A 27,049-nucleotide genomic window follows, 5' to 3' on the forward strand; every position below is an offset into this window, starting at 1 on the left:
TACAGGGAATCGTAGGAGGCTCGTTTCAGCAAGTTTTTATCTCGTCTTGATACCATGTCTTATTTTGAGGTGTTTTGTATGTGATAATATGGCAAAAATTCGCAAGCGAGCTAACCAACAACTGTAAGGATGTATTTGAGACAAGTTCTCATTGTGCAAATTAATTTATGTTTTCAATAAACACTGACGACGAAGTATAGTAAACATATTGTCAACAATCTAAGCCAACTATGTCTGTTTCGTACCCATAGTTACGCACGCATGGTTTTTGTTGCTAAACAACCTGCCAATTAATCCTGCTGTAGAATTCATTACAGCCAAGTAGGTCAAACAAAGGACTGAACGAGTCCCTCGGAAAACCGAATCAAACCTCTTGTCACTAAAACGAGTCGTTCAAAACGAAGAAATCGTTCATGACCGACACGTCACTACTCAATAATCCAGCATCAATAACCTAGCGGTCTTTAAAGAAAACAGCCCAACTAAGTGACCCATAGCCTGCAACCCAGCAGTTGGGTCAATCAAACAACCACGGATTTTTGTGTGTACAAAATGTAAAAGCATCGATCTCTCAAATCGAGTTAGTTCGTCGTGAGCTAAACAACAAAATTAGCCTTGGACCTGTATGAAGAGAGAGTAATCGCGCGACCCTGATCTAGGCAGCGCGGGTTCTGATTGGACGCAAAGACCACGAGCTCCGTGTGATATTGTATTACTGCACGAGCTCTGCTGTGGCAGTGCGTGGTTATTACTGGAAGACGATGGAAACTATTTGAAGACGAATTACGAATAGAAAGCTATGCAATACTGACGGTGTGATGCTCTATATTTAATATAATAGAGAATGTAGTCATTTATCAACCTCTGCTCATATCTTCTCCCTTTGTTTTCATACTGTAAAGATAAAAGTACATGCGTGCGTTACTCAATTTCCAAGTTTAGGCTACTGTGCAACTGCTATGGCTACATTCAGCCAAACGTTAATGATACATAGTGTCAAGGAGCCGTTGTTCAAGTGAAACATTATTCTGTGAAGTAATGGGTTCTAAGTTGACCAGGCAGAGTAGTCTGGACCAAATAGAAACCACATTTTCCAAGAGGAGACGCCAGCGGCATGACAGCTCCAGAGAAACCGAGAGGAGTGGGGGCAAGGGTGGCGGGGAGTTCTTGTTTACATCCCTGATGGTCAAGTCCGACAAGCTTCCAGGGATGCTACGAAAGACCAACCACAGCCCCTACGTGAGACGGTTGGCATGGATCCGGGAAATACAGAAGCTTATCCGAGAAGAGAAACAAGAACAAGCAGTCGAAGTGCTCAAATTGCTAAGAAAGGTAAGAGAGAATGTTTAACACTGAATATTAACTTCTCAACTTCATAAGACGTGCTCTCTGTAAGTCACCTGCTGCACCTGCAGAATATGATGCTGCTTGTTCAGCAGTATCCACAGGTTGTCACTCAAGTCAGTGCCTGATAAATTATTACAAATGTACTGGTAAAAATGCTGCATCTATTATTAGTATTAGATTATTATACTGTAGGTTTGTTTTTACGTTAGGCTGGGTTTCCTTCTTATTTTGGGGTTTCCCGTTGAAAATTATTTACTGTATGTCTTTAAATATTTTGGTTAATTTCATTGTCAACCTTTATTAAGTGTTTTAGCTTTATAGTTTACTCTGCTCCAATTATTCAGTGGCTTGGCCCTTATATAATCTCAGAGCAAAGGTGTAACTGCTTTGTCAGATTGCTTGCCTCAGGCTCAGGTACAGTGCCTTCAGAAAGTATCAATTTGAACATTTTTGTTATTTAGCAGATGCTCTCATTCACACCCGTTTACTTTTTCCACATGTTATTGTGTTACAGCCTGAATTTAAAATGGATTTTGGTCACTGGCCTAAACACAATACCCCATAATGTCAAAGTGGAATAATGTGTTTTGTAATTTTTACTAATTAAAAATGAAAAGCTGAAATGTCTTGAGTCAATGAGTTTTCCACCCCTTTTTTATGGCAAGCCTAAATCAATTCAGGAGTAAAGATTAGCTGAACAAGTCACATAAATTGCATGAACTCACTGAAAGGCCATCAGACAGTTAAATAGCCATTACTAGCCAGCTACCACCCTGTTACTCAACCCTGCACCTTAGAGGCTGCTGCCCTCCGTTTTTGATTTGTTAAAAAAGTTTGAAATATCCAATAAATGTCGTTCCACTTCATGATTGTGTCCCACTTGTTGTTGATTCTTCACAAAAAAATACAGTTTTATATCTTTATGTTTGAAGCCTGAAATGTGGCAAAAGGTCGCAAAGTTCAAGGGGGCCGAATACTTTCGCAAGGCACTGTACATAGACATGGAATCACTAGTCACTTTAATAATGTTTACATACTGATTTACTAATTTCATATGAATATACTGTATTCTATTCTACTGTATTTTAGTCAATGCCACTCAAATATATATTTTTTCTATATTTCTTAATTCCATTATTTCACTTTTAGATTTGTGTGTATTGTTGTGAATTGTTAGATATTACTGCACTGTTAGAGCTAGGAACACAAGCATTTCGCTACACCCACAGTAACATCTGATAAATATGTGTATGTGACCAATAATATTTGATTTGTGTGCAATAGTGTTTAACATGATTTCTGAATGACTACGTCATCTCTGTACCCCACGCATACACATCTTGAAGGTCCCTCACTTGAGCAGTGAATTTCAAACACAAATTCAACCACAAACACCAGGGAGGTCGCAAAGAAGGGCACCTATTGGTAGATGGGTATAAAAAAGCAGACATTGAATATCCCTTTGAGCATGGTGCAGTTATTAGTTACACTTTGGATGGTGTATTAATACACCCAGTCACTACAAAGATATAGGCGTCCTTCCTAACTCATTTGTCTTAGTGGAAGGAAACTACTCAGCGATTTCACCATGAGGCCAATGGTGACTTTAAAAACGTTACATAATTGAATGGGTGTGATAGGAGAAAACTGAGGATGGAGCAAGAACATTGTAGTTACTAACCTAATTGACAGAGTGAAAAGAAGGATGCTTGCACAGAATACAAATGTTCCAAAACATGCATCCTGTTTGGAACAAGGCGCTAAACTAATACTGCAAAAAATGTGGCAAAGCAATTCACTTTTTGTCCTGAATACAAAGTGTTATGTTTGAGGCAAATCCAATGCAACACATTACTGAGTACCACTCAGCATAGTGGTGGCTGCACCATGTTATCTGTATTCTTGTAATCGTTAAGGACTGGCCAGTTTTTCAGGACAAAAAAAGAAATGTAATGGAGCTAAGCACAGGCAAAATCCTTGAGGAAAACCTGGTTCAGTGTAATGTTGACTCAGGGAGTCAGGAAGCAGGTGTAGTTAGAGAGTTTAATTTGAACGAACATAGAACGATACAAAACAAGAGACATCTGACAAGGAAACACAACCAATAACGCCTGATGGGAAATAAGACGGAGTGCTATTATATAGGGGGAGTAATCAGGGAAGTGATAAAGTCAAGGTGTGCCTGATGAGGCGCAGGTGTGCGTAATGAAGGGTTGCAAGGACCGGTGGTTTGTAAACAGACGCACATCTCCAGGAGGACGGCCCTGAGGGCGAGGAGCGGGCCGGATGATCTCGGATAATGTTGGGATCTATAATGTTGTCCACCGGGACCCAACACCGCTCCTCTGGACCGTACCCATCCCAGTCCACCAGGTACTGGAGCCGTCCCACACAACGTCTGGAGTCTATGAGGGATCTGACGGCATAGGCGGGATCTCCCTCGATGTCCAGGAACCATCGGCCTGAGGAGAGAAACATGAAAGGAAGGTGAGATCCCATACTCAGTGGTGAGCTGTAATCTGTATGTCACCTCATTGACCCTCTGGAGGACCTTGAACTGCCCCCCAAACCAGGGTCTCAGCTTCTTGCAGGCAAGGCGAAGTGGGAAGTTCCTGGTGGAGAGCCGGACACATTCACCAGGATGGAACACGGGCGCCTCACTGCGGTGGAAATCCGCCTGCTACCTGGAGAGCGGTAGGGAGACTAGAGGAATGAGGATGCCTTTGTGCGTAGGTGCAGTGATGATAAAGGGTAGGCTTTCATGGTGCCACAGTGAGGGTGAGTGGTGCTGTCCTCCAGGACACACCCACTCACACCACCAGGTGTGACATTTCCAGATCCCAGTGCTCGACCATCCAACGCTTGAACCGGAAATGGAGAGAAGAGCGGGTGTGAGGTGATGTTAAGTGAGGAGGCAAGGGCCTGGTCAATGAAATTCCCTGCGGCACTGGAGTCCATTAGAGCAGTAGATAGAATATATGAGGGACAGCCAGCTAGTGATATTGACACTAGAAAGGGTTTGGCGGAAAGTGAGGATGGTGGAATATTCACGCCAAACCCAGGAGAGGGATGATCACGGGACTGTCCCTCTGCTCTTGTGAACCCCGGGTTGAGACATATCGGACATGGCTGAAGCTGTGGCCCCTCTTGTCCGCAATAGGGACAGCCCCAGCTGTCTCTGGCAGTGTCGCTCAGCCGTGGGGAGGCACGTGGCCCCTACTTCCATGGGTTCAGGCTCTGACTCAGATTGGTCAACGAAGGAGGCAGAGCGGTGATGGTGGTTTCCGACTCTCCCGCAGAAGGTTATCCAGACGGATGGCCATCACGATAAGTCCATCCAAGAGAGTGTGCCATCATCTTGGCACGCCAACTCCATCTGGATCTCCTCGTGCAATCCTCTTTGGAATAGGGTGCAGAGCGCTGGCTCATTCCATCCGCTGGATGCTGCCACTGTCCTGAAGATGAGGGCGTACTCCGCAACGGTCTGGTCTTCCTGCCATAGGTGAAGTAAGTGCTCACCTCCATCTCTGCCCTCTGGTGGATGGTCAAAGACCCTTCTGAACAGAGCCATGAACCCTTCATACGAATCCAGCTCCTCCTCTCCTTTCTCCCAGATGGCCGTAGCCCACTCCAACTCACGTCCAATCAGCAGGGAAATAACCATGGCAACTTTGGACCTCTCGGTGGTGGGGGCTGCCATCTGAAGAGCGGAAATCGAGGGAGCACTGGATTAGGAAGCGACGGCATTTTGATGGAGTCCTATCGTATTTGTCCGGGAGGGACAAACTGACCTCGCTGACCTGGACGGACTGCTGGATGGGCTGGGATGCTGGGTCGACACATAAGAAAGAATCCTCCGCCTGAGGGAGGTGACACCCTTTTGGCAACGTCGAGACATTGAAGAACACGGAGGATCTCATCCATACCTGCCCCCATTTGAGCCAGCTGGTCATGGTGTTGGCGAAGTACGTCTCCCTGTTCGTTGACCATCTGGAAGATGCCTTGATCAACTACTACTTCCATGTGGTGAGGCATTATTCTGTAACGTCGATGCAGGGAGTCAAGAAGCAGGTGCAGTTAGTGAGTTTAATATGAACGAACATAGAACGATACAAAACAAGAGACATCTGACAAGGAAACATAAGCAATAACGCCTGATGGGAAATAACAACGGAGTGATATATATATATATAAGGGGAGTAATCACGGAAGTGATAAAGTCCAGGTGTGCCTGATGAGGCGCAGGTATGCGTAATGAAGGGTTGCCAGGACCGGTGGTTAGTAAACCAACGACGTCGAACGCCCGTGGGGAGGAGCAGGAGTAGACGTGACATTCAATCTGCTTTCCACCAGACGCTCTGAAATGAATTCACAATAACCTAAAACACAAAGCCAAAGCCAAATCTACACTGGAGTTGCTTACCAAGAAGACAGTGAATGTTTTGCTTAAAGTTAACCTTTTCACATGTGGGTTCCAAATATCTCTTAGTGGTCACGGCAGCATGAGTTGTTTTATGCAGGAGATGTCAGAATGCACTCACTGTTCCAAAATGGAATTGTTGCGCAACAGGAAAGTTAACACGCGCTGCCTGATAATTATCAATAAGCTATCTCTCAGTTTGTAAATTTCAAATGACTTTCTAACAAATGTTATTTTCAAACACAGTTTCCGCCTTTTTTGAAGGTTGTATTGATTATGATGAGCTAATACTAAGCTATTTACCAGCTATGTGTGGCACCATTTTTGTTGACATTTTACAATGCGTTCTGGGTGTCACGTAACATAACTTTGTAAGTACTGTGTTTGTGAAGAATGTTTCTTTGGAAAAACAGTGTGGCCAGCTCAAACGCTGACGGTTGCATCAATCGAAACTGGACGTTCTATATAAGCTTTCTAATCACACCGGTTTGAGGGTACGCTGCAGGGACCACTGTAGAATGATCACACCCATTTGTTGGTACATGTGAAAAGGTTCATCTTGCATTTTACCAGAGAAATATAGGCTGGCTACACGAGAAACGTATTGGAGGCAAGTAGCTACACATCAGTCAGAGCGCTGTCTGCTGATAGAATTCTCAGTCATGAATTCTCATCCGAGTTTAGAAGTGCAAGGGAAGCACAACATTAGTCTGATGCTGAGCAGAAATTACAATAAGAAGCCTTTTAGATCTGTGTTTACAAAATGCAGCAAGCTATTTTCTATACATAAAAAAAAAAAAATCCTGTGGAAAACGCAGAATTATGTGTTAACACGACCCCGAGTTTAACTTGCTATCTAAGTAATTGGCTGAATCAATAAGGTGACGGAGCATCATATTTTGTTAGCTTTCTGCCGTGCTTGAGAAGGCAAAGCCCTTTGGATGAGTTATTTGACCAGCTGCCACTTATATCTTGATTTTCATGCATTTTTTCTCCTCTTTGTTCTCGGCCCGTCTGCTCCTCCCCCCTCTTTTCCAAGCAGAGCAGGCCTGTGACTCAGACTCCACACAGACACAGCGTGTAGACATGCTGCTGGAGAGCCAGTACTGCATGCGTCAAAATGTTGTTTGTTTGAACAATGTCTCTCGATCACATTTGCTTGGAAATGTCCAAAATCACAAAAAATGACATTCGGTAGTAGCTCCTACCTATATATGAAAACTTTATGAGCTTGATTGCCTGACTTTGCAATTCATTTATTTTTGTTTGGGCTTGTTAGCATATTTAGCTAGCAGCCTCCATGTAAATGTGCTATTACTTGTGTAAATTTTGTTAGCATTCTGGTAATAGATGCCAAATTAGCTTTTTTATTGGGTTTCCTGGCGCCCCCTTGTGTATTAAACCGGTAATACCATATATCCCTGGGTGAGAGAAGGACGATATGAAAATGTGTATACCGCCCAACCTTAAATCCTTCCCTAACCTTTACCATTTAACCTAACTCCTAAACTTAACCCTAACCCCTAGCCTAGCTAATGTTAGCGAGCTAGCTATACATTATGCAAATTTGTAACATAATATACATTTGCAAATTCGTAATATATTGTACATTTTGTAAATTCGTAACATATACTGTAATACGAATTGTAATTTGTGAGATATCATACGAAATGGGTGATGAATATCCTCAAATTCATACATACCATACGAAACGTAACATATACTAAATGGAGTGGGCATATTTACGTACAGAATAATACAAAATGCTCTGAGACCAGGTTGGTCACACAATAATCTTTGCCAGTGTGTGTGCATGTGTAGGCTACCTGCCCCTCGCTCTCTCCTAACCCGCAAAGTTTAAGTAGCATCTCGCGCCTACACTTGTCTGACCATCACGTATGTAAACAACTAGCATGCATGTTCCATGGCAAACTGCTCTATCCACACTGATTGGTGAAGTAATTTAATGAGCTAAATGTAAAAAGCTGTAGATTTCACAGGTTTAAAAGGAACAGAAAGGAACAATATAAACCAGTCCTTTTTTGGGGTTCAAACCAGTTCAGAACTTTATTTTGCTGGTCGGAACAGTGGAACGGAACGGAAAAATTGTGGTTCTGTTCAGAACGCTACGATTGGAAAGTTTTGGTTCCAACCCCTGATTGTGTTGCCATGCAGAATGGGTCATGTCTATTGCACAAATTAATGAACTATATCTGAGCCACGTGCCACACATCAAACCTTAGCACCAGCAAAAAGCATAACCTTGTCTAAATGACGTCACACTGACACTTCAGGATGAATCATTTACACACACCCCCTGCGCTACATTCACCCCTCAAACTTACTCAACAGTGACCCCAGCGTTGAGCTGAGTGTAACTGTAAATCCGGATCACGGCACCACTGTAAAGGACGTCACACTTCTGGCTTAGCCAGTACCACATCCTCCTGATTCAGCTCACGCTGAGGCTCAAACCGTGGACCTCTGCCTTGCTAGCACACGAGACCGCCCTCCTAAAGCATCTTACCAGTCAGCGAGACACTTCAGGCTGAGTTTCACACATCCACATGTGCTACACTTGCACTGATCTGCTTCCCTGTAGCACTGAAGTTACATTAATTAAAACATGCTCAGCTCCACCTTCTCTTGTCAAGTCCTTACTTTTCACAGATTCGTCACACAACTAACAGTGGGTATTTAAAATCAGTGTCTGTAATTAATGAATCTGGGCCTTGCTGTGGGTTTTATTGCGCTTGGGTAGCCACTTATATTGATCTTACAGGAAAGCCTCTTAAAGTTCATAGATCAAGACAACTCCTGTTGAGAAGACTCCCTCCCATCATTAACATACCACAGAGGAGACAATATATGTCCCTATCTGAAGAATACTATGTATCTATTAGGCAGGGCAAACATATCACGATTTCACATACGGTACACTGTATATCAGGAAAATCAATACATTATAGCACGCTTTTTTTGGCTCATTCAGTAGTTTATACCTAATTAAGTAGTTATTATCTTAAAATAATATTTTATATTTCTAAAACATAAGTTTAACTTGATACTGTGGCTGCTTCCTGTTTTCATGAATATTACATGTATAGCCCAGTGTCAAAACACCGGTTTTAGATGTCCAAATTCAAAATCAATATGTTGAAATAAACTGTGATGTGTTGAAGACAAGGAAAATTACCCTACACAATTACCCTTACAATTATCACACTTGTAAATTAGTACCTTGTAAACTGCTTTCACCACCAATTTTTTTACCAGGGGGCCACTCTAGACTGGAATTGATTAGCTTGTTCTACTGTAATCAATAACGTGTGCATATTAATCACAAACATCAATATTTGTATTGAAATCAATGCAACTGGTAAAACAAAAACTGCGTAGATATGTACTGCTTGCGCTCTTCTAACAGGGAAAACTCAATGGAATTGGGTATACTACACACAGTATACCAGCAGATAAATGAGAGCCTGTTGCAGCCATTTATTAACTCATATCTCTGTGAGAAAAATGTTTACGGCAGACAGCCAATACAAATAAAGTATCAAAACACTCACTTTTTGACTGAACAATTTCAAGGGAATCAACACCTCACATTGGTTTCTAAATAGCGACAGGGGTTGGCTTTCATTTGAATGATAGCTTAACCCTCAAATCTGCAAATTCATGTGAGGCCAGAGATATTTATACATACTTTTTTCTTGCCACTATGGCCTTAAAGTCCCACTACAGACAGAAACACTGGTACTAAACCAAATAAATTGATTTGTTTTTGTAAGATTGTGATGATTAGAAACTTGTATACTAACACCACCAATCTGAGGTAAAAAATAATGTGTTTTTCCTGTCATTTTTGTGTGGTGATTGTACTAAGACGTACTGTCTACCATGGGGAATTTAACCTAATACATTGTTTTAACGTATGTCAAAATAATTCAATATTTAGATTTAAGATTAATCACACTCACAGTTTTACATCTATTTCTTACTACTTTAACATGGAGAGAGTTTAAAAATGCTCCTAACCACAATTTAACAGGGCACTCTAGACTATAGCTTCCAAAGTGATTGTGCAGCAGGCTGAACGTTTGACATCTCTATATCTATTCTGTACAACATAGATAGACAGTTAGTCTCTTCCCACTTGCTGTGTCGACCCATTACACCTTTGATCCGATGATAGATCATTTTAATGAACACATCAATGCAACTTGATAAGAAAACCGCCCACTAGATAAAAACACTGGTCCAGTCAGGTGGGAATGAAACCTATATCAACTCACACTGATCCACTTTAACAACACAGTAGTTCTTGTAGCTCTGCTGTTTTTCCTCAATGAGTGGAAAAGCTGATTTTTCTTTTAGGGAAGGCTGGATTTGGAGTTAACGCTTTGAGTCCCATGCCTGCGTGTTTTAGTGATTCAAACTCCTTTTAAACATTAAATGTTTGAGCTATAAACTGCTGCTTTTTTGCATTGGATTTGTCTATTTCTTTTGCTTCCGCGGATACCAACCATTTGCGTGTGCGATTAATAACAGGGGCGTTATTTGTGAGACAAGGGAGGATGTTCAATGATCTTCTATGTAAAATAATCCTTACCTTCTAACGACCATTGTGCGGCTTGTGAGCGTCATAGAGCAAGACAGATGTGCGTGTTTTGTGAAAATCTAAAGCTGAAATTCTCACAAAACACGCACATCTGTCTTGCTCTATGACGCTCACAAGCCGCACAATGGTCGTTAGAAGGTAAGGATTCTTTTACATAGAAGATCATTGAACATCCCATGACATAGTGTCTATCATACCGTCATGCTTTATGTACAGTACCAGTGAAAAGTTGACACCTACTCATTCAAGGTGTTTTATTTATTTGTATTATTTTCTACATTGTAGAAAACTATAAAATAACAGATATGGAATCATGTAGTAACCAAAAAAAGAGTTAAAGAAATCAAAATATATTTTATATTTGATGTTCCTCGAAGTAGCAAGCCTTTGCCTTGATGATAGCTTTGCAAACTCTTGGCATTCTCTCAACCAGCTTCATGAGGTAGTCACCTTGAATAAACTTTGATTAACTCCCAACTTCTTTGGGATAGGGGGAGTATTTTCACATCCGGATGAAAAGGTTGCCCAGAGTAAACTGCCTGCTACTCAGGCCCAGAAGCTAGGATATGCATATTACACTCTGAATTTTCTAAAACTGATTGAATGATGTCTGTGAGTGTAACATAACTCATATGGCATGCGAAAACCTGAGAAAAATCCAACCAGGAGGTGGGAAATCTGAGGTTTGTAGTTTTTCAAGTGATTGCCTATCCAATATCCAGTGTAAATGGTATCAGATTGCACTTCTTAAGGCTTCCAGTAGATGGCAACAGTATTTAGAAAGTTGTATCAGGCTTCTATTGTGAAAGGGGAGCGAATAAGAGCTGTTTCAACAAGTGCTCAGCCTGAAAGCCATTAGTTGTGTCTCGCGCGTGGCCGTGAGCGCGACGGTCATTCTCTTTCCTTTCTATTGACAAAGGAATTGTCCGGTTGGAATATTATTGAAGATTTATGATAAAAACATCCTAAAGATTGATTAAATACATCGTTTGACATGTTTCTACGAACTTTAATGGAACTTTTTAAAACTTTTCATCTGGACTTTGTGCATTTGGATTAGTGAACTAAACACGCAAACAAAAAGGAGGTATTTGGGCATAAAGACTGACTTTATCGAACAAAACAAACATTTATTGCGGAACTGGGCTTCCTGGGAGTGCATTCCGATGAAGATCATCATTTATAAAGCTATTTCTTACTTTTGTTGACTCCATAACTTGGCGGGTATCTGTATGGCTTGTTTTGGTGGCTGAGCACTGTACTCAGATTATCGCATGATGTGCTTTCGCCGTAAAGCTTTTTTGAAATCTGACACAGCGATTGCATTAAGGAAAAGTTTATCTTTAATCCTATGTATAACACTTGTATCTTTCATCAAAGTTTATGATTAGTATTTCTGTAAATTTATGTGGCTCTCTGCAAATTCACCGAATGTTTTGGAGGCAAAACATTACTGAACATAACGCGCCAATGTAAACTGAGATTTTTGGATATAAATATGAACTTTATCGAACAAAACACACATGTATTGTGTAACATGAAGTCCTATGAGTGCCATCTGATGAAGATCATCAAAGGTTAATGATTCATTTTATTTCTGTTTCTGCTTTTTGTGACTCCTTTCTTTGGCTGGAAAATCGCTGTATGTTTTTTTTGTGACTAGGCGCTGACCTAACGTAATCAATCGCATGGTATGCTTTCGCTGTAAAGCCTTTTTGAAATCGGACACTGGTTGGATTAACAAGAAGTTTCTTTAAAATGGTGTATAATACTTGTACGTTTGAGGAATTTTAATTATGAGATTTCTGTTTGAATTTGGCGCCCTCGCAATTTCACTGGCTGTTGTCAAATCGATCCCGTTAACGGAATTTGATCCGTAAGAAGTTTTAACAGGTGTGCCTTGTTAAAAGTTAATTTATGGAATTTCTTTCCTTTTTAATGTGTTTGAGCCAATCAGTTGTGTTGTGACAAGGTAGGGGTGGTATACAGAAGATAGTCGTATTTGGTAAAAGACCACATAATGGCAAGAACCGCTCAAATAAGCAAAGAGAAATGACAGTCCCTCAATACTTTAAGACATGAAGGTCAGTCAGTCAATGTGGAAAATGTCAATAACTTTGCAAGTTTCTTCAAGTGCAGTTGCAAAAACCATCAAGCGCAATGATGAAACTGGCCCTCATGAGGACCGCCACAGGAAAGGAAGACCCAGAGTTACCTCTGCTGCAGGAGATAAGTTCATTAGAGTTACCTGCGCCTCAGATTGCAGCCCAAATAAATGCTTCACAGAGTTCAAGTAATAGACACATCTCAACATCAACTGTTCAGAGTAGAGGTCGACCGATTATGATTTTTCAATGCCGATACCGATTATTGGAGGACCAAAAAAGGCCGATACCGATTAATCGGCCGATTTGTATTTATTTGTAATAATGACAATTACAACAATACTGAATGAGCACACTTATTTTAACTTAATATAATACATCAATAAAAATCCATTTAGCCTCAAATAAATAATGAAACATGTTCAATTTGGTTTAAATAATGCAAAAACAAAGTTTTGGAGAAGAAAGTAAGAGTGCAATATGTGCCATGTAAGAAAGCTAACGTTTCAGTTTCTTGCTCAGAACATGAGAACATATGAAAGCTGCTGGTTCCTTTTAACATGAGTCTTCAATATTCCAAGGTAAGAGGTTTTAGGTTGTAGTTAATATAGTACTCATAGGACTATTTCTCTCTATACCATTTGTATTTCATATACCTTTGACTATTGGAATACCTTATAGGCACTTTAGTATTGCCAGTGTAACAGTATAGCTTCCTTCCCTATCCTTGCCCCTACCTGGGCTCGAACCAGGAACACATCGACAACAGCCACCCTCGAAGCATCATTACCCAAAATCTGTGGAAGGGGAACAACTACTCCAAGTCTCAGAGCGAGGGATGTTTGAAACGCTATTAGCGCACACCCCGCTAACTAGCTTGCCATTTCACATCGGTTACACCAGCCTAATCTCGGGAGTTGATAGGCTTGAAGTCACAAACAGCTTAGTGCTTGAAGCACAGTGAAACACATGAAAGTGCTGTTTGAATGAATGCTTACGAGCCTGCTGCTGCCTACCATCGCTCAGTCAGACTGCTCTATCAAATATCAAATCATAGACTTAATTATAACATAATAACACACAGAAATTAGGCCTTAGGTCATTAATATGGTCAAATCCAGAAACTATAATTTTGAAAACAAAACGTTTATTCTTTCAGTGAAATACGGAACTGTTACGTATTTTATCTAACGGGTGGCATCCCTAAGTCTAAATATTGCTGTTACATTGTACAACCAATGTTATGTCATAATTATTTAAAATTCTGGCAAATTAGTTTGCAACGAGCCAGGCGGCCCAAACTGTTGCATATACCCTGTCTCTGCGTGCAATGAACGCAAGAGAAGTGACGCAATTTCACCTGGTTAATATTGCCTGCTAACCTGGATGTCTTTTAGCTAAATATGCAGGTTTAGAAATATATACTTCTGTGTATTGATTTTATGGTTAGGTACAGTCGTTCAACGATTGGGCTTTTTTCGCATATGCGCTTTTGTTAACTACTTATCATCCCCTGTTTGGCGAAGTTGGCTGTCTTTGTTAGGAAGAAATAGTCTTCACACAGTTCGCAACGAGCCAGGCGGCCCAAACTGCTGCATATACCCTGACTCTATTTCAAGGGAAGTGACACAATTTACCTAGTTAAAAGAAATGTATGTTGGCAGGCAATATTAACTCAATATGCAGGTTTAAAAATATATACTTGTGTATTGATTTTAAGAAAAGCATTGATGTTTATGGTTAGGTACACGTTGGAGCAACTACAGTCCTTTTTCCGCGAATGCGCACTGCATCGATTATATGCAATGCAGGACATCCTAGATCACATATGTCAGAGTCAAGGCCCGCGGGCCACATCCGGCCCGCGAGAAGGTTTTTTACGGCCCCTGGGATGATCTTGATTTATTATTAGAACCGGCCCGCAGACCGCAGCAAGCCGGCAGCCCGCAGATCTTTTACACGCACCAATACTACATTTCCCACAATGCAACGGTGACGCACCGAGCAGTAGGCTGCTTCATTTCAATATTTATTGGCACAGCAGTTGTCAGCATCACAGTAAAATTAACTTTCAGATACCCATCAAAAATGGCAAAACGGAAGGTGGACACTGAGAACCGGGGTTTCAAACAAGGTGGGAGTCGGAGTATTTGTTCACGGAGGTAGCTGGAAAACCTGTGTGTCTTCTGTGTGGAGAAAGTGTGGCGGTACTGAAAGAGTATAATCTGAGACGACATTATGAAACGAAACACGCGGACAAAAACAAGAATATGGACATGGAACAAAGGCTACAAAAGGCAGAGGAATTAAAACGAGGCCTCAAATCTCGACAGGCTCTGTTCAAAAAGCCAAATCACAAGGCCAGGCTGCTGTCAAGGCCAGTTTTATTTTGGCAGAAGAGATCGCTAAATCAGCCCGGCCATTTACGGAGGGGGATTTCATCAAAAACTGCATGATTAAAGTTTGTGACGAAGTTTGCCCAGAAAAAAGGCAACTCTTTTTAAATGTGAGTCTGAGCAGAAACACCATTGCCGAGAGAGTAGACCAGTTGTCCATCAATCTAAAAGAGCAGCTTGTGAAAAAGGGAAAAGATTTCATTGCATATTCCTTGGCTGTGGATGAGAGCACCGACATTTCTGACATTGCCCAGTTGTCAATTTTCATCCGCGGAGTGGACTCCAGCCTAAGCGTGACAGAGGAGTTTTTGGCTTTACGTCCTATGCATGGCACAACTACGGGGCATGATTTGTATGAAGAGGTGTCAAGATGTGTAAATGAGATGGAGCTGCCTTGGGAAAAATTTGTGGGTTTGACAACCGACGGAGCACCTGCGATGTGTGGACACAGGAGCGGACTGGTGGCGAAGATACGGGAAAAGATGCAAGGAAAACGCGACAGGTGAGCTGACAGCTTATCATTGTATCATACACCAGGAAGCGTTGTGCGGTAAAGCCTTGAAAATGGAGCATGTAATGAGCATCATCACGCGCACAGTTAACTTTATCAGAGCCAAAGGTTTGAATCACCGCCAGTTCAAGGCATTTCTGACGGAGTTAGAAACGGAGCATGGTGATTTGCCTTATCACACAGAGGTGCGATGGCTAAGCCAGGGAAAGGTGCTTCAAAGATGTTTCGAGCTTCGTGAGGAGATTTGTCTGTTCTTGGACAGCAAAGGGAAAGACACAACACAACTCCGAGACGAAATGTTTCTGTGTGAAATGGCTTTTCTGTGTGACATTACGAGTCATCTGAATGCAATGAACTTGCAGCTGCAGGGTCGGGATTGTGTCATCTCTGATATGTACAGTACAGTGAAGGCATTTAAAACCAAACTGACTCTGTGGGAGACGCAGATGCGGAAAGAAAATTTGAGCCACTTTCCCAGCTGCCAGACCATGAAAGAGAAGCTCTCTACCAGTGCGTTCCCGAGCGCACAGTTGGCTGATAAAATAGGTATGCTTGCCGCTGACTTTCGACGCCGATTTGCTGACTTTGAAGCACAAAAAAGCAGGTTGGAACTGCTCGGTAACCCATTTGCTGTTGACGTGGAAAGCTCACCACCAAACCTCCAAATGGAGTTGATTGACCTCCAATGCAATGATGCACTGAGGGCAAAATATGCGGCAGTGGGTGCTGCGGAGTTCGCCCGTTTCCTCCCGACACAATGCCCCAGCTGCGCATCCAGGCTGCTCAAACGTTGTCTATGTTTGGCAGCACATACCTGTGTGAACAACTGTTTTCTTTGATGAACTTGAACAAAACATCACACAGAAGTCGACTTACTGCTGAACACCTCCACTCAATTCTGAGGATTTCCTCAGCTCAGAGCCTTACCCCGAACATTGATGAACTTGTGGAAAAGATGGGACACCACCAAGTATCACCCTCAACCTCAAACAAGCGAACATTACTGTGCAATCACATATTTAGAGTTTTTACTCAGTTCAAGTTTAAAAGTTAAAGTTTAATATTTGTTTTCACTGCATGTTACTTCTCCTTAAACAAAATGTTGTTTTTGATTAATAGATTTTTGCACTTTATTTTATTGTATTTCAATCCAATTATATTTTAAAAATATTTCAGTTGAGTGGATGATAGAAAATTGCTATTATTGTTTTTTTCTTTGAAGTAAATTTAGCCCACTTTTGCTAAAATAGAAAATATAGGCTACTGATGGTGCCTTGAATACCGGTTTCTTTCATTTAATGTTCATGTTATGGGGATTTTTATATAAAGGAAATTTGTCTTTTGTGTCTGTTGAAAATTAAAGATTACTGACAGAGCCATAAGAAAATATTGCTTTATTTATCTGATCATATTGGAATATATTTGTTAGGTTTTCAGTAGGTTCAATTAGGTTCACTAGACTATATGCGTCATTTAAAAAAATTTCAATTAACATTCGAACAGTCCGGCCCTCGGCTTGTAGCTAAATTTTTTATTTGGCCCTCCGTCCATTTGACTTTGACACCCCTGTGACCTAGATAAACTAGTAATATCATCAACTATGTGTAGTTAACTAGTGATTATGATTGATTGATTGTTTTTTATAAGATACGTTTAATGCTAGCTAGCAACTTACCTTGGCTTCTTACTGCATTCACGTAACAGGCGGGCTCCTCGTGGAGTGCAATGTGAGGCTTGTGGTTAGAGCGTTGGACTAGTTATATATATATATTTTTTAGGGGCACTGTAGATGTTATTTATCTCTCTATACTGCTCCTATGGAATGCTAGCCTAGCCATAGCAAGCTAGCTAGGCGGCTAGTGGTGTCCTGTTAGAGAAGGTAGTGAGAAATAGGACAGGAGGTGTAGAGTGACACAACAACAGATATAAGGTTCTCGAATAATGTTGGTTTACTGACAGATGCGTTGGAACAGAACGTCTTGCACTAGTATCACGTGTTATCACAGATACACCGTGATCAGAGCTAATGCGAGCACACACCATTATTGTTTCATCAACCAGATAGAGGGGCCAACATCACACCCGGAAGGTGAGTAATCAAACACACATGTAGTCCCACTGTAACAATACTGTAATACGTTCACATAGTTGCTATCACAAACTCCACACAGTTGTCACTGAGTAGTTGGAAATAAATATCCAACTTATCCAACAATTTCTGTACTTACAGCATTCTTATACATTTATTTTCTATCAGGTTTTTGCTTGGCAGACCTTATTTTTAGATTTACATTTGTTAATAAAACTCATGAATGCAACTGTTTATGTCAAATTGGTTTGTGTTCTACTTTTAGCCCTGGTTGTCTAGAAAATAAAATGGTAAAACACTTCAATGTGAGGCTGCTATGAGGGCAGAGCAAGCAGATAAATGAAAGTAATGAATTTCAGGTTTTTCACTTCGGGATTGCCTGGGTCTAATAAGGTTTTAATCTACTTGAGATGGTGGATGATATTGGAGCATGCTTGATGTCTCCTTCAGAGCACAGCACTGCACACAGGAAGTCATTACACAGAGGAGATGCACAGAGGACTCAATGAGACCGGACTCTTATCTCCATCTCCAATCTTTCTTCTGGGCTATTATTGTTAATTACTTTGGACTTTTCTCTATGTTCATCAGTAAACAAGGAATCAGCAAGCAGGCATTAAGATTAAAAGCATTAACACAGAACATGTTTAGTGATGCACGAAGCAAATACTAAAGTGCCCCTGAGGTTATAAAAGGCCAGGTAAAATGACCATTGGAATGAGACTTAATAGTCAATTTACTACCTCAGTTGTGTTTGAGAGGATTAGTGAGTCACCATTGTTTGAAACGTAATGTGAGGTGCCACTTCTGATAGTTCGATGTTAAGGAATAGGCTACCTACCAATAATGTATTATACATATGTACAGTTCATTCGGAAATTATTCAGACGCCTTGACTTTTTCCACATTTTGTTATCTTACAGCCGTATTCTAACATTTTATGAATTACGTTTTCTCATCATCAATCTACACACAATACCCCATAGTGACAAAGTGAAACATTTTTTTTATTTTTTTTTAAGTTTGCACATTTATTACAAATAAAAATACAGAAATAGCTTATTTACATACTGTATATCATACACTACAGTTGAGGAACAATGGGAAAGTAATTCTGCTTTGAAAGTTGACACATTTGTAACCTCTCTTTTAAGAACATGGGTCTTTTGGTACCTACTGGAGAGCTCTTCTTTGTCTACACCCATTCAGCATTGTACACACCCTCTTAAGCTTTAGCCCCACCCATCTCTTTAAGGATTCACATGTGAGGCTATGTACTAAACAACCAAAGATTTCAAGACTAAAGGCTGGTTTATGCCACGTATATACACACCGTTTGTAAATTTGACCTGGAGTGCCAGAGTGTGCTCTGGCCATTCGTAAACTCAGAGCGATGTCAGATTGTCTGTTCCTAAATTCAGTGTGTTTTTCTCTCAGAGCGTTCAGAGCGCACACTGGACACTCTGGCCTAGGAGTAAGGTTGATCCGAGCATTCTGATCTAACAGCAGTCAAGCTAACGTTGGCTAGTTTGCTACCTATTTCCAGACACAAATGAGAAAACAGCTCACCATTTTACTCGCACTAGCAGAGCTGCTTTGGCTATTTTTATGTTATTCAGAGTGTTGGTGATTGCAACTGTGCTGCTGGCAACAATTTCATTACGCTTTTTTCCAACGTTTACTGACACCGGCCATATTCAACGGGTGTTGAGCGTTCGTAAATGTGTCAGTTATTCTGTGCTCTGGCACAATCAGATGAGAGTGCTCTGAAATCGGAGTAGATAGCAAGAATTGACCAGCTACAGCAATCGACAGTTGTCGCAGTGACATCATAAACATTCTATTGAAATAGTTACTAGCATAGCGGAGTCTTTTGTTTAGACATGTAGCTAGCTAGCTAAACAGTGAACCATAATCCCAACTCATAATGTTACTACCCTGCATGAATCTGCAGGTAGCTAACCAACCGGGTTCAATGTTAGCTAGCTAACATTAGGCTATAACTAACAATGCAAGTGGCTCTGAGATACAACTACTATTACTACACAGATCTTACACGTAACATTAGATAGCTAGCCAGCCAGCTAACATTAGCTAGGTAGCTAACAGTACACTTTAACTTGAAATTAAAACAACTTTCTGACGAAATTAGAAATGTGTAATATCTGAAAATGTAGCTAGCTACACTATCTTACCCGTATGCATGAATGGACACTTCTCACTCTGTCACGGATGTCATGGTAGCCCTTAGTTTGAAGATGTAATCTGGAGACAGGTGTTTTATACAACAGCCTTCGGTGTGTTCTCTTTTCGACTCTTGATTGCAAATATGCAGACAACGCCATCATTTTCATAGCTATCATACTCTTTCAAAACTCAGTCCTCCAGAAAGTGAAGAGCAACACTTATGCAGTTGTACTACGTGAAATTGTTCAAAAAAGCAGCGTTAAAAAGGATCACTTACACATACTGGCCAGCTGTGTTGTAGAGAGGAGCGTGCTACATGGCAGACCAATCCAAACTCATCTCTCGCATGTCCAGCCCACTCATTATCTCAGCCAATCATGGCTAACGGGAAGGCTGCTGTCTTTTTCTGTAGCTAATCCATCTAGGCTCGTTTTTCTGTGGCTAACCCATCTAGGTTCTTCATTTAACCTTTTTTTTTCGTATTTACAGATGGCATACAAGTTTGTTATTAAGGAACATGATAGTTCATATGTTCCAGAAGGCATTTCTGCCAAAAAACTAATTTTACATTTTTAAAAAAAGTTTACGTTGAAATGGTGCTTCTGTGAAGTCATGTCACGTTCGTCGTAACGATGAGACCAAGGCACAGTGTGATAAGAATACATTCTTCTTTAATTAACAAAGAACACTTAAACAAACTAACAAAACAACAACAAAACTCTATGATAAACCAAGTGCTGACATGCTACACATAGGCAATAACTACACATAGACAATAACCCACAAAACCAAAATGGCATATGGCAACCTAAATAGGATCCCCAATAAGAGACAACGATAAACAGCTGTCTCTGATTGGGAACAAATTCAGGCCACCATAGACCTACAAATACCTAGACATACCAAAACCCAATAGAATTACAAAAACCCTAGACAAGGAAAAACACGCATACCACCCTCGTCACACCCTGACCTAACCAAAATAATAAAGAAAACAAAGATAACTAAGGTCAGGGCGTGACAAGTCGTGACGTGCCTAGTTTCCTGAAATGAGTCACAAATGAGATATTTCAGTTGTTGTTTTTATTATTATTTTGATAACATTTCTAAAAACCTGTTTTAGCTTTGTCATTATGGGGTATTGTGTGTAGATTGATAAGGTAGAAAATATAATTGAAAACATTTAAAAATAAGGCTGTAAGTAACAAAATGTGGAAAAAGTCAAGGCTTCTGACTTCTTTCCGAATGCACTGGATATTAAACGTCTATATTATACATCTCTCATATAGAGGCCAAATTGGACTGGTGTGGAGATTACGCCTCTTGCCCTCTTCTATGTTGCACCACAATCAGTTACATTAAATTCCTTGCTCTAATGATTTGGTAGCCTTCTGCCATTCATCCACAATTAAAGACTTGGGTGTATGAAAATGTACTCTTTCAGAACACAGAAAGTGTCACAGTGTTTTATGTTTTTATTCCCTTTTATTCATAGTTTTTGAAAGGCAAGTGTTAGATGTGAGCAATTTTAGAGGATTATTATGTCTAATAATCCCACTTGTCAAATTGTCAAAGAAAACTCAAAGCAGGCAACAGACTCCGGGACTGGTTGTGGGGCTCTATGCAATACGTTTTAATAGGTTCCTAATGAGCTGTGAATGTGGGATGGGTGTTCTCAAATTCCAAACTCTCAGCACTCAATTCTTGGTTGAAAAGACAGCAATCATATTAGATATGCAGGCAGCCTACGGAACAGGCTTTGTGGAGTGATCTGAAGACAACTTTCATGCAGAGACGGCGACGCAGACACACTGTCAGTGACAAAATGAAACACCCTTCACACAGAGATGGTGGAACATGAGAGACGCAGTGGCATGTCAGTTATTCTGTCAGATTAACCCATGCAGACATCACACAATGTTGTTTACTGTGCACCCAGAGAAAAAAACATACCTACCATAATAGATTTAGAACCATAGCATTTTCTTCAAGGCTGATGACTGCTGGGTTTCTTCCAATATTACACAAAATTGGTCATAGTTGACCTACTTGATGATTGAACACATTTTCAACATACTAATTTGAAAATGATCTACTATATAGGCCTATCTCTATGCTGTTGTTGTTTGGGACTTGTTTACTGTATTTTCTTGGGGTATGTTTCCCTGTCATAAAGGGAGCACTGGAGAATGGCCCGGAGTCAGGGAATCCCAGAGCTCAAGTGTAATAAATCAGCCAGAAAGCTGGAGGAGGAGGAGAAAGTGCTGGTGGGAATTTGCCTCAGAGCTTTCACTGTAGCCTTCAGTGTTTGGCCTGTCAGACTGTAGGTTCTGCTTAACATAGCATAGAGTCCCCAGCCTCCTCCTATACAGCCTCTTTACAGCAGCTTACATGTATAGCACTAAGCCCTCGCCTGATACTATCTTCACGTTGCATGTCCAGCAAGTAAACAGATTTACAGCAGCTTTGCACGTACTGTAGAACAGAAGAGGAGAAAATAATATTTAGTATACTTTTTCTTGATATTATATAGCCCCCATATTTGACGCTGAACACATTAGCAAACCAAGTTATAAGCAAGAGGAGGAGAAATATTTTCCAAATTTCATTTTTGTCCTCTGCTCTACTCCGCCTTATTTATTTATTTTTTTTTTATTTCACCTTTATTTAACCAGGTAGGCTAGTTGAGAACAAGTTCTCATTTGCAACTGCGACCTGGCCAAGATAAAGCATAGCAGTGTGAACAGACAACACAGAGTTACACATGGAGTAAACAATTAGCAAGTCAATAACACAGTAGAAAAAAAAAATGGGCAGTCTATATACAATGTGTGCAAAAGGCATGAGGAGGTAGGCGAATAATACAATTTTGCAGATTAACACTGGAGTGATAAATGATCAGATGGGCATGTACAGGTAGAGATATTGGTGTGCAAAAGAGCAGAAAAGTAAATAAATAAAAACAGTATAAAAACAGTATGGGAATGAGGTAGGTGAAAAAGGGTGAGCTATTTACCAATAGACTATGTACAGCTGCAGCGATCGGTTAGCTGCTCGGATAGCTGATGTTTGAAGTTGGTGAGGGAGATAAAAGTCTCCAACTTCAGCGATTTTTACAATTCGTTCCAGTCACAGGCAGCAGAGTACTGGAACGAAAGGCGGCCAAATGAGGTGTTGGCTTTAGGGATGATCAGTGAGATACACCTGCTGGAGCGCGTGCTACGGATGGGTGTTGCCATCGTGACCAGTGAACTGAGATAAGGCGGAGCTTTACCTAGCATGGACTTGTAGATGACCTGGAGCCAGTGGGTCTGGCGACGAATATGTAGTGAGGGCCAGCCGACTAGAGCATACAAGTCGCAGTGGTGGGTGGTATAAGGTGCTTTAGTGACAAAACGGATGGCACTGTGATAGACTGCATCCAGTTTGCTGAGTAGAGTGTTGGAAGCCATTTTGTAGATGACATCGCCGAAGTCGAGGATCGGTAGGATAGTCAGTTTTACTAGGGTAAGCTTGGCAGCGTGGGTGAAGGAGGCTTTGTTGCGGAATAGAAAGCCGACTCTGGATTTGATTTTTGATTGGAGATGTTTGATGTGAGTCTGGAAGGAGAGTTTGCAGTCTAGCCAGACACCTAGGTACTTATAGATGTCCACATATTCAAGGTTGGAACCATCCAGGGTGGTGATGCTAGTCGGGCATGCGGGTGCAGGCAGCGATCGGTTGAAAAGCATGCATTTGGTTTTACTCGCGTTTAAGAGCAGTTGGAGGCCACGGAAGGAGTGCTGTATGGCATTGAAGCTCGTTTGGAGGTTGGATAGCACAGTGTCCAATGACGGGCCGAAAGTATATAGAATGGTGTCGTCTGCGTAGAGGTGGATCAGGGAATCGCCCGCAGCAAGAGCAACATCATTGATATATACAGAGAAAAGAGTCGGCCCGAGAATTGAACCCTGTGGCACCCCCATAGAGACTGCCAGAGGACCGGACAGCATGCCCTCCGATTTGACACACTGAACTCTGTCTGCAAAGTAATTGGTGAACCAGGCAAGGCAGTCATCCGAAAACCGAGGCTGTTGAGTCTGCCGATAAGAATTTGGTGATTGACAGAGTCGAAAGCCTTGGCGAGGTCGATGAAGACGGCTGCACAGTACTGTCTTTTATCGATGGCGGTTATGATATCATTTAGTACCTTGAGTGTGGCTGAGGTGCACCCGTGACCGGCTCGGAAACCAGATTGCACAGCGGAGAAGGTACGGTGGGATTCGAGATGGTCAGTGACCTGTTTGTTGACTTGGCTTTCGAAGACCTTAGATAGGCAGGGCAGGATGGATATAGGTCTATAGCAGTTTGGGTCCAGGGTGTCTCCCCCTTTGAAGAGGGGGATGACTGCGGCAGCTTTCAATCCTTGGGGATCTCAGACGATATGAAAGAGAGGTTGAACAGGCTGGTAATAGGGGTTGCGACAATGGCGGCAGATAGTTTCAGAAATAGCGGGTCCAGATTGTCAAGCCCAGCTGATTTGTACGGGTCAAGGTTTTGCAGCTCTTTCAGAACATCTGCTATCTGGATTTGGGTAAAGGAGAACCTGGAGAGGCTTGGGTGAGGAACTACGGGGCGGAGCTGTTGGCCGAGGTTGGAGTAGCCAGGCGGAAGGCATGGCCAGCCGTTGAGAAGTGCTTATTGAAGTTTTCGATAATCATGGATTTATCGGTGGAGACCGTGTTTCCTAGCCTCAGTGCAGTGGGCAGCTGGGAGGAGGTGCTCTTGTTCTCCATGGACTTCACAGTGTCCCAGAACTTTTTGGAGTTGGAGCTACAGGATGCAAACTTCTGCCTGAAGAAGCTGGCCTTAGCTTTCCTGACTGACTGCGTGTATTGGTTCCTGACTTCCCTGAACAGTTGCATATCACGGGGGCTATTCGATGCTATTGCAGTCCTTAACCTTTCATTGTGGTGGGGTTTTGTTTTTGAGCCTCTCCTTCACATATTGCCTGCGGTTTCAGCTCATTTGTTTCAGGACTTGCTGTGTCTGTTTGGTTGATGTCATCCTCCTCGGGTAAGGCAGGTGGGTGAGGGCTACGTCGAAGACCCTTTGATGTGTCTCAAAGCGTTACATCTCAAACTCGGGCTCCGAGATGACATCCCTCACCAGCAGCAGCCCTCAGAGCATTACCGGAAGTTGCAGATTCCTTTGCCTCAATATATTTACACTGTCACTGCAAATAGCAGCCACCCTGCAGATTATACTAGTAAGAACAACCTCTGGGGATGTTTTCTCATTCCTAATTTTTATTAAACCAGCCTGCACATCACACCCGCCTGCCATTTGAATTCCAGAGAAGACGGTGACGAACTGGAGGTCTGTAGACTTGAACAATTTCTCTCTAAGTGCCTGCATGGTGTTTTTAGAGGTTTTTTAGAGGTTGTTCTTAGATAACTGGAGTGTGTTCAGTGTTGTATGTGTAAAGACCCAGGGCTTTAGGGGTGAATGACGGTACAGCACATCACTTTAGTTGTTATGTATCTGTTGGAATGTTATTTTGGGAGAAATTGTCCTGCTTTAACCCCACATACCCCTCATGCCACATCCCAGCCCTCCCTGTGCCTTGTCCCATGTGACACTCTTACTGTAAAATCCTCTCAGCTTGAAAAGTGAACATCATGAGGCAAGTGGATGATGAAATTATTATGTAAATACATTCTGTTACCATTAAGCAGTCCACGTCATGTCAGTTTAATGCCTAACGATTCATGACTTTCACTTTAAAAAATATTGAAATTCACGCTCTGTTGGACTTTGGAATGATTGAAAGAAAACACAGATGATTGATTCTTCTCTCCTTCTCTGTGTTCCCACAGGACTTGGGACTCCAGGGAACATCCCTTAATGATATCCTCTATAAGAATGCAGCCTTTCTCAACCTGGTGGATCCAATCTCCCATGAGCTCCTGCTCAGCCTGGCCAAAGACATGCAGTGCCCAAAGAGGGTAAGCCCATCGTACCGTCTGGCTGTTGATCTCGACCTCCTCAGCCGTGCTGTTGTCAGGGAACATCAAATGAGATCAGGCACAGACAATAGAACGTTTAGGAATCCACAGCTGCAAGGGTCAATTCAAGAGCATGTACATGACGGTCAGTCTTTTTTAAATGTGACTGCTAGGCTACTTGGTTTGGTTCTAGCCTTCCAACTGATGCCAGTATCCATACAGTCGTTATGATTAGTCTCTAAACGATGCCTGTGTGTGTGCACGTGTTCACTCTTGGGGTGCCCGAGACATCGGCACCTATTTATAACTAATGGCCAGAAGTAGGTCAGTCACAGTGTGGTGTCATTTCAACAACGTACACAACTTACAACACAGTATCTTCTGTTGCTTACTTTTTCTTCAGTATTCACTTGCATGACAATAGGTAATAGTGTACAATTGATCTAAAATAATGAATTTACTGCCAAGAAAAAATTAAGCAGACAGTAGCTCATATAGAGTTTTCGGCCAAAAGTGTTTGCTCCTTCCTAAAAGACTTTGTTTTCATCATCTTCTAGACTAAATGAATTTACTGGGAGCTTGAATCTCACAGATTGATGTGGTTGACCTTTCCCTTGCTTTAAAGATGTACCAGGCATCTTTTGATAAGCTCTTTTCCCAATAAATGGCTTCCTATGGGAATATGCAGGGAAGGGGCACACTTTCCAATAATAACAAAGACAGACAGCTGTGCCCAGCTAACAGGCTCATCTTGTTTAAACTGGTGCCCAGAGAGATCTAGCAACACATTGTGAAATACAGTAGATAGAAAAGTTGAACTTTTAAGCACTTCTTCTCTTTAAACAGTTTATGAAAAATACTTTTGAAAAAAGGCTACTTTGAAATCAGATCTTTCAATAAGCGCAGCATACCTAGGGTGGTGTGTATTGGATTTTAGTTTTTTGGGGAGGGGTGAGTGGGTCATGAGGGGTTGGCAGGGGTGTTATCCGCTGTGACCGCCTGGCTTCCTACTGGGAACAAATTGGTTGAATCAACGTTGATGCAACGTAATTTGTCAACGTATAATGACATGGAATCTATGTGTCATCGGGGTAACCAAATTTTAACATAGACAAATAAAATATGTTACATTTGTACCTTTAAAACAACGTGAGATGTTCAACATTAAATCCACAATCAGAAGGAAAAAAGAATAAGCTCAGCAGCACCTCGTGCTGGAGAATTGATCTATCTACAGCTACCCTTTGGCCTCCCATCCAGGGTTTTACCCAGGTCAAATGAAATGTGATCATACTGCGTTTTCACATATGACATTTGATACCCTGGTTTGGTTTGGTTTGTGAGAATTCTACAGTATACTTTTCACATCAAAGAGAAGAACAT

At 41.5% G+C, this 27,049-nt stretch overlaps 1 protein-coding gene across 1 annotated transcript in view; it reads left to right on the forward strand.

The window, feature by feature from the left end:
* Positions 1-536: 536 nt before the first annotated feature.
* lrrc75bb (leucine rich repeat containing 75Bb) overlaps positions 537-27,049 on the forward strand; it is a 62,269-nt gene continuing 35,756 nt past the window's right edge. The window contains exons 1-2 of the mRNA XM_035776247.2: positions 537-1,332; positions 25,538-25,666. Coding sequence (XP_035632140.1) covers positions 1,039-1,332; positions 25,538-25,666 — 423 coding nt within the window. The 5' untranslated portion in view covers positions 537-1,038. The remainder of the gene's footprint in view (positions 1,333-25,537; positions 25,667-27,049) is intronic.

Source organism: Oncorhynchus keta, chromosome 9 (assembly GCF_023373465.1).
Source record: "Oncorhynchus keta strain PuntledgeMale-10-30-2019 chromosome 9, Oket_V2, whole genome shotgun sequence".
Classification (NCBI taxonomy): domain Eukaryota; kingdom Metazoa; phylum Chordata; class Actinopteri; order Salmoniformes; family Salmonidae; genus Oncorhynchus; species Oncorhynchus keta.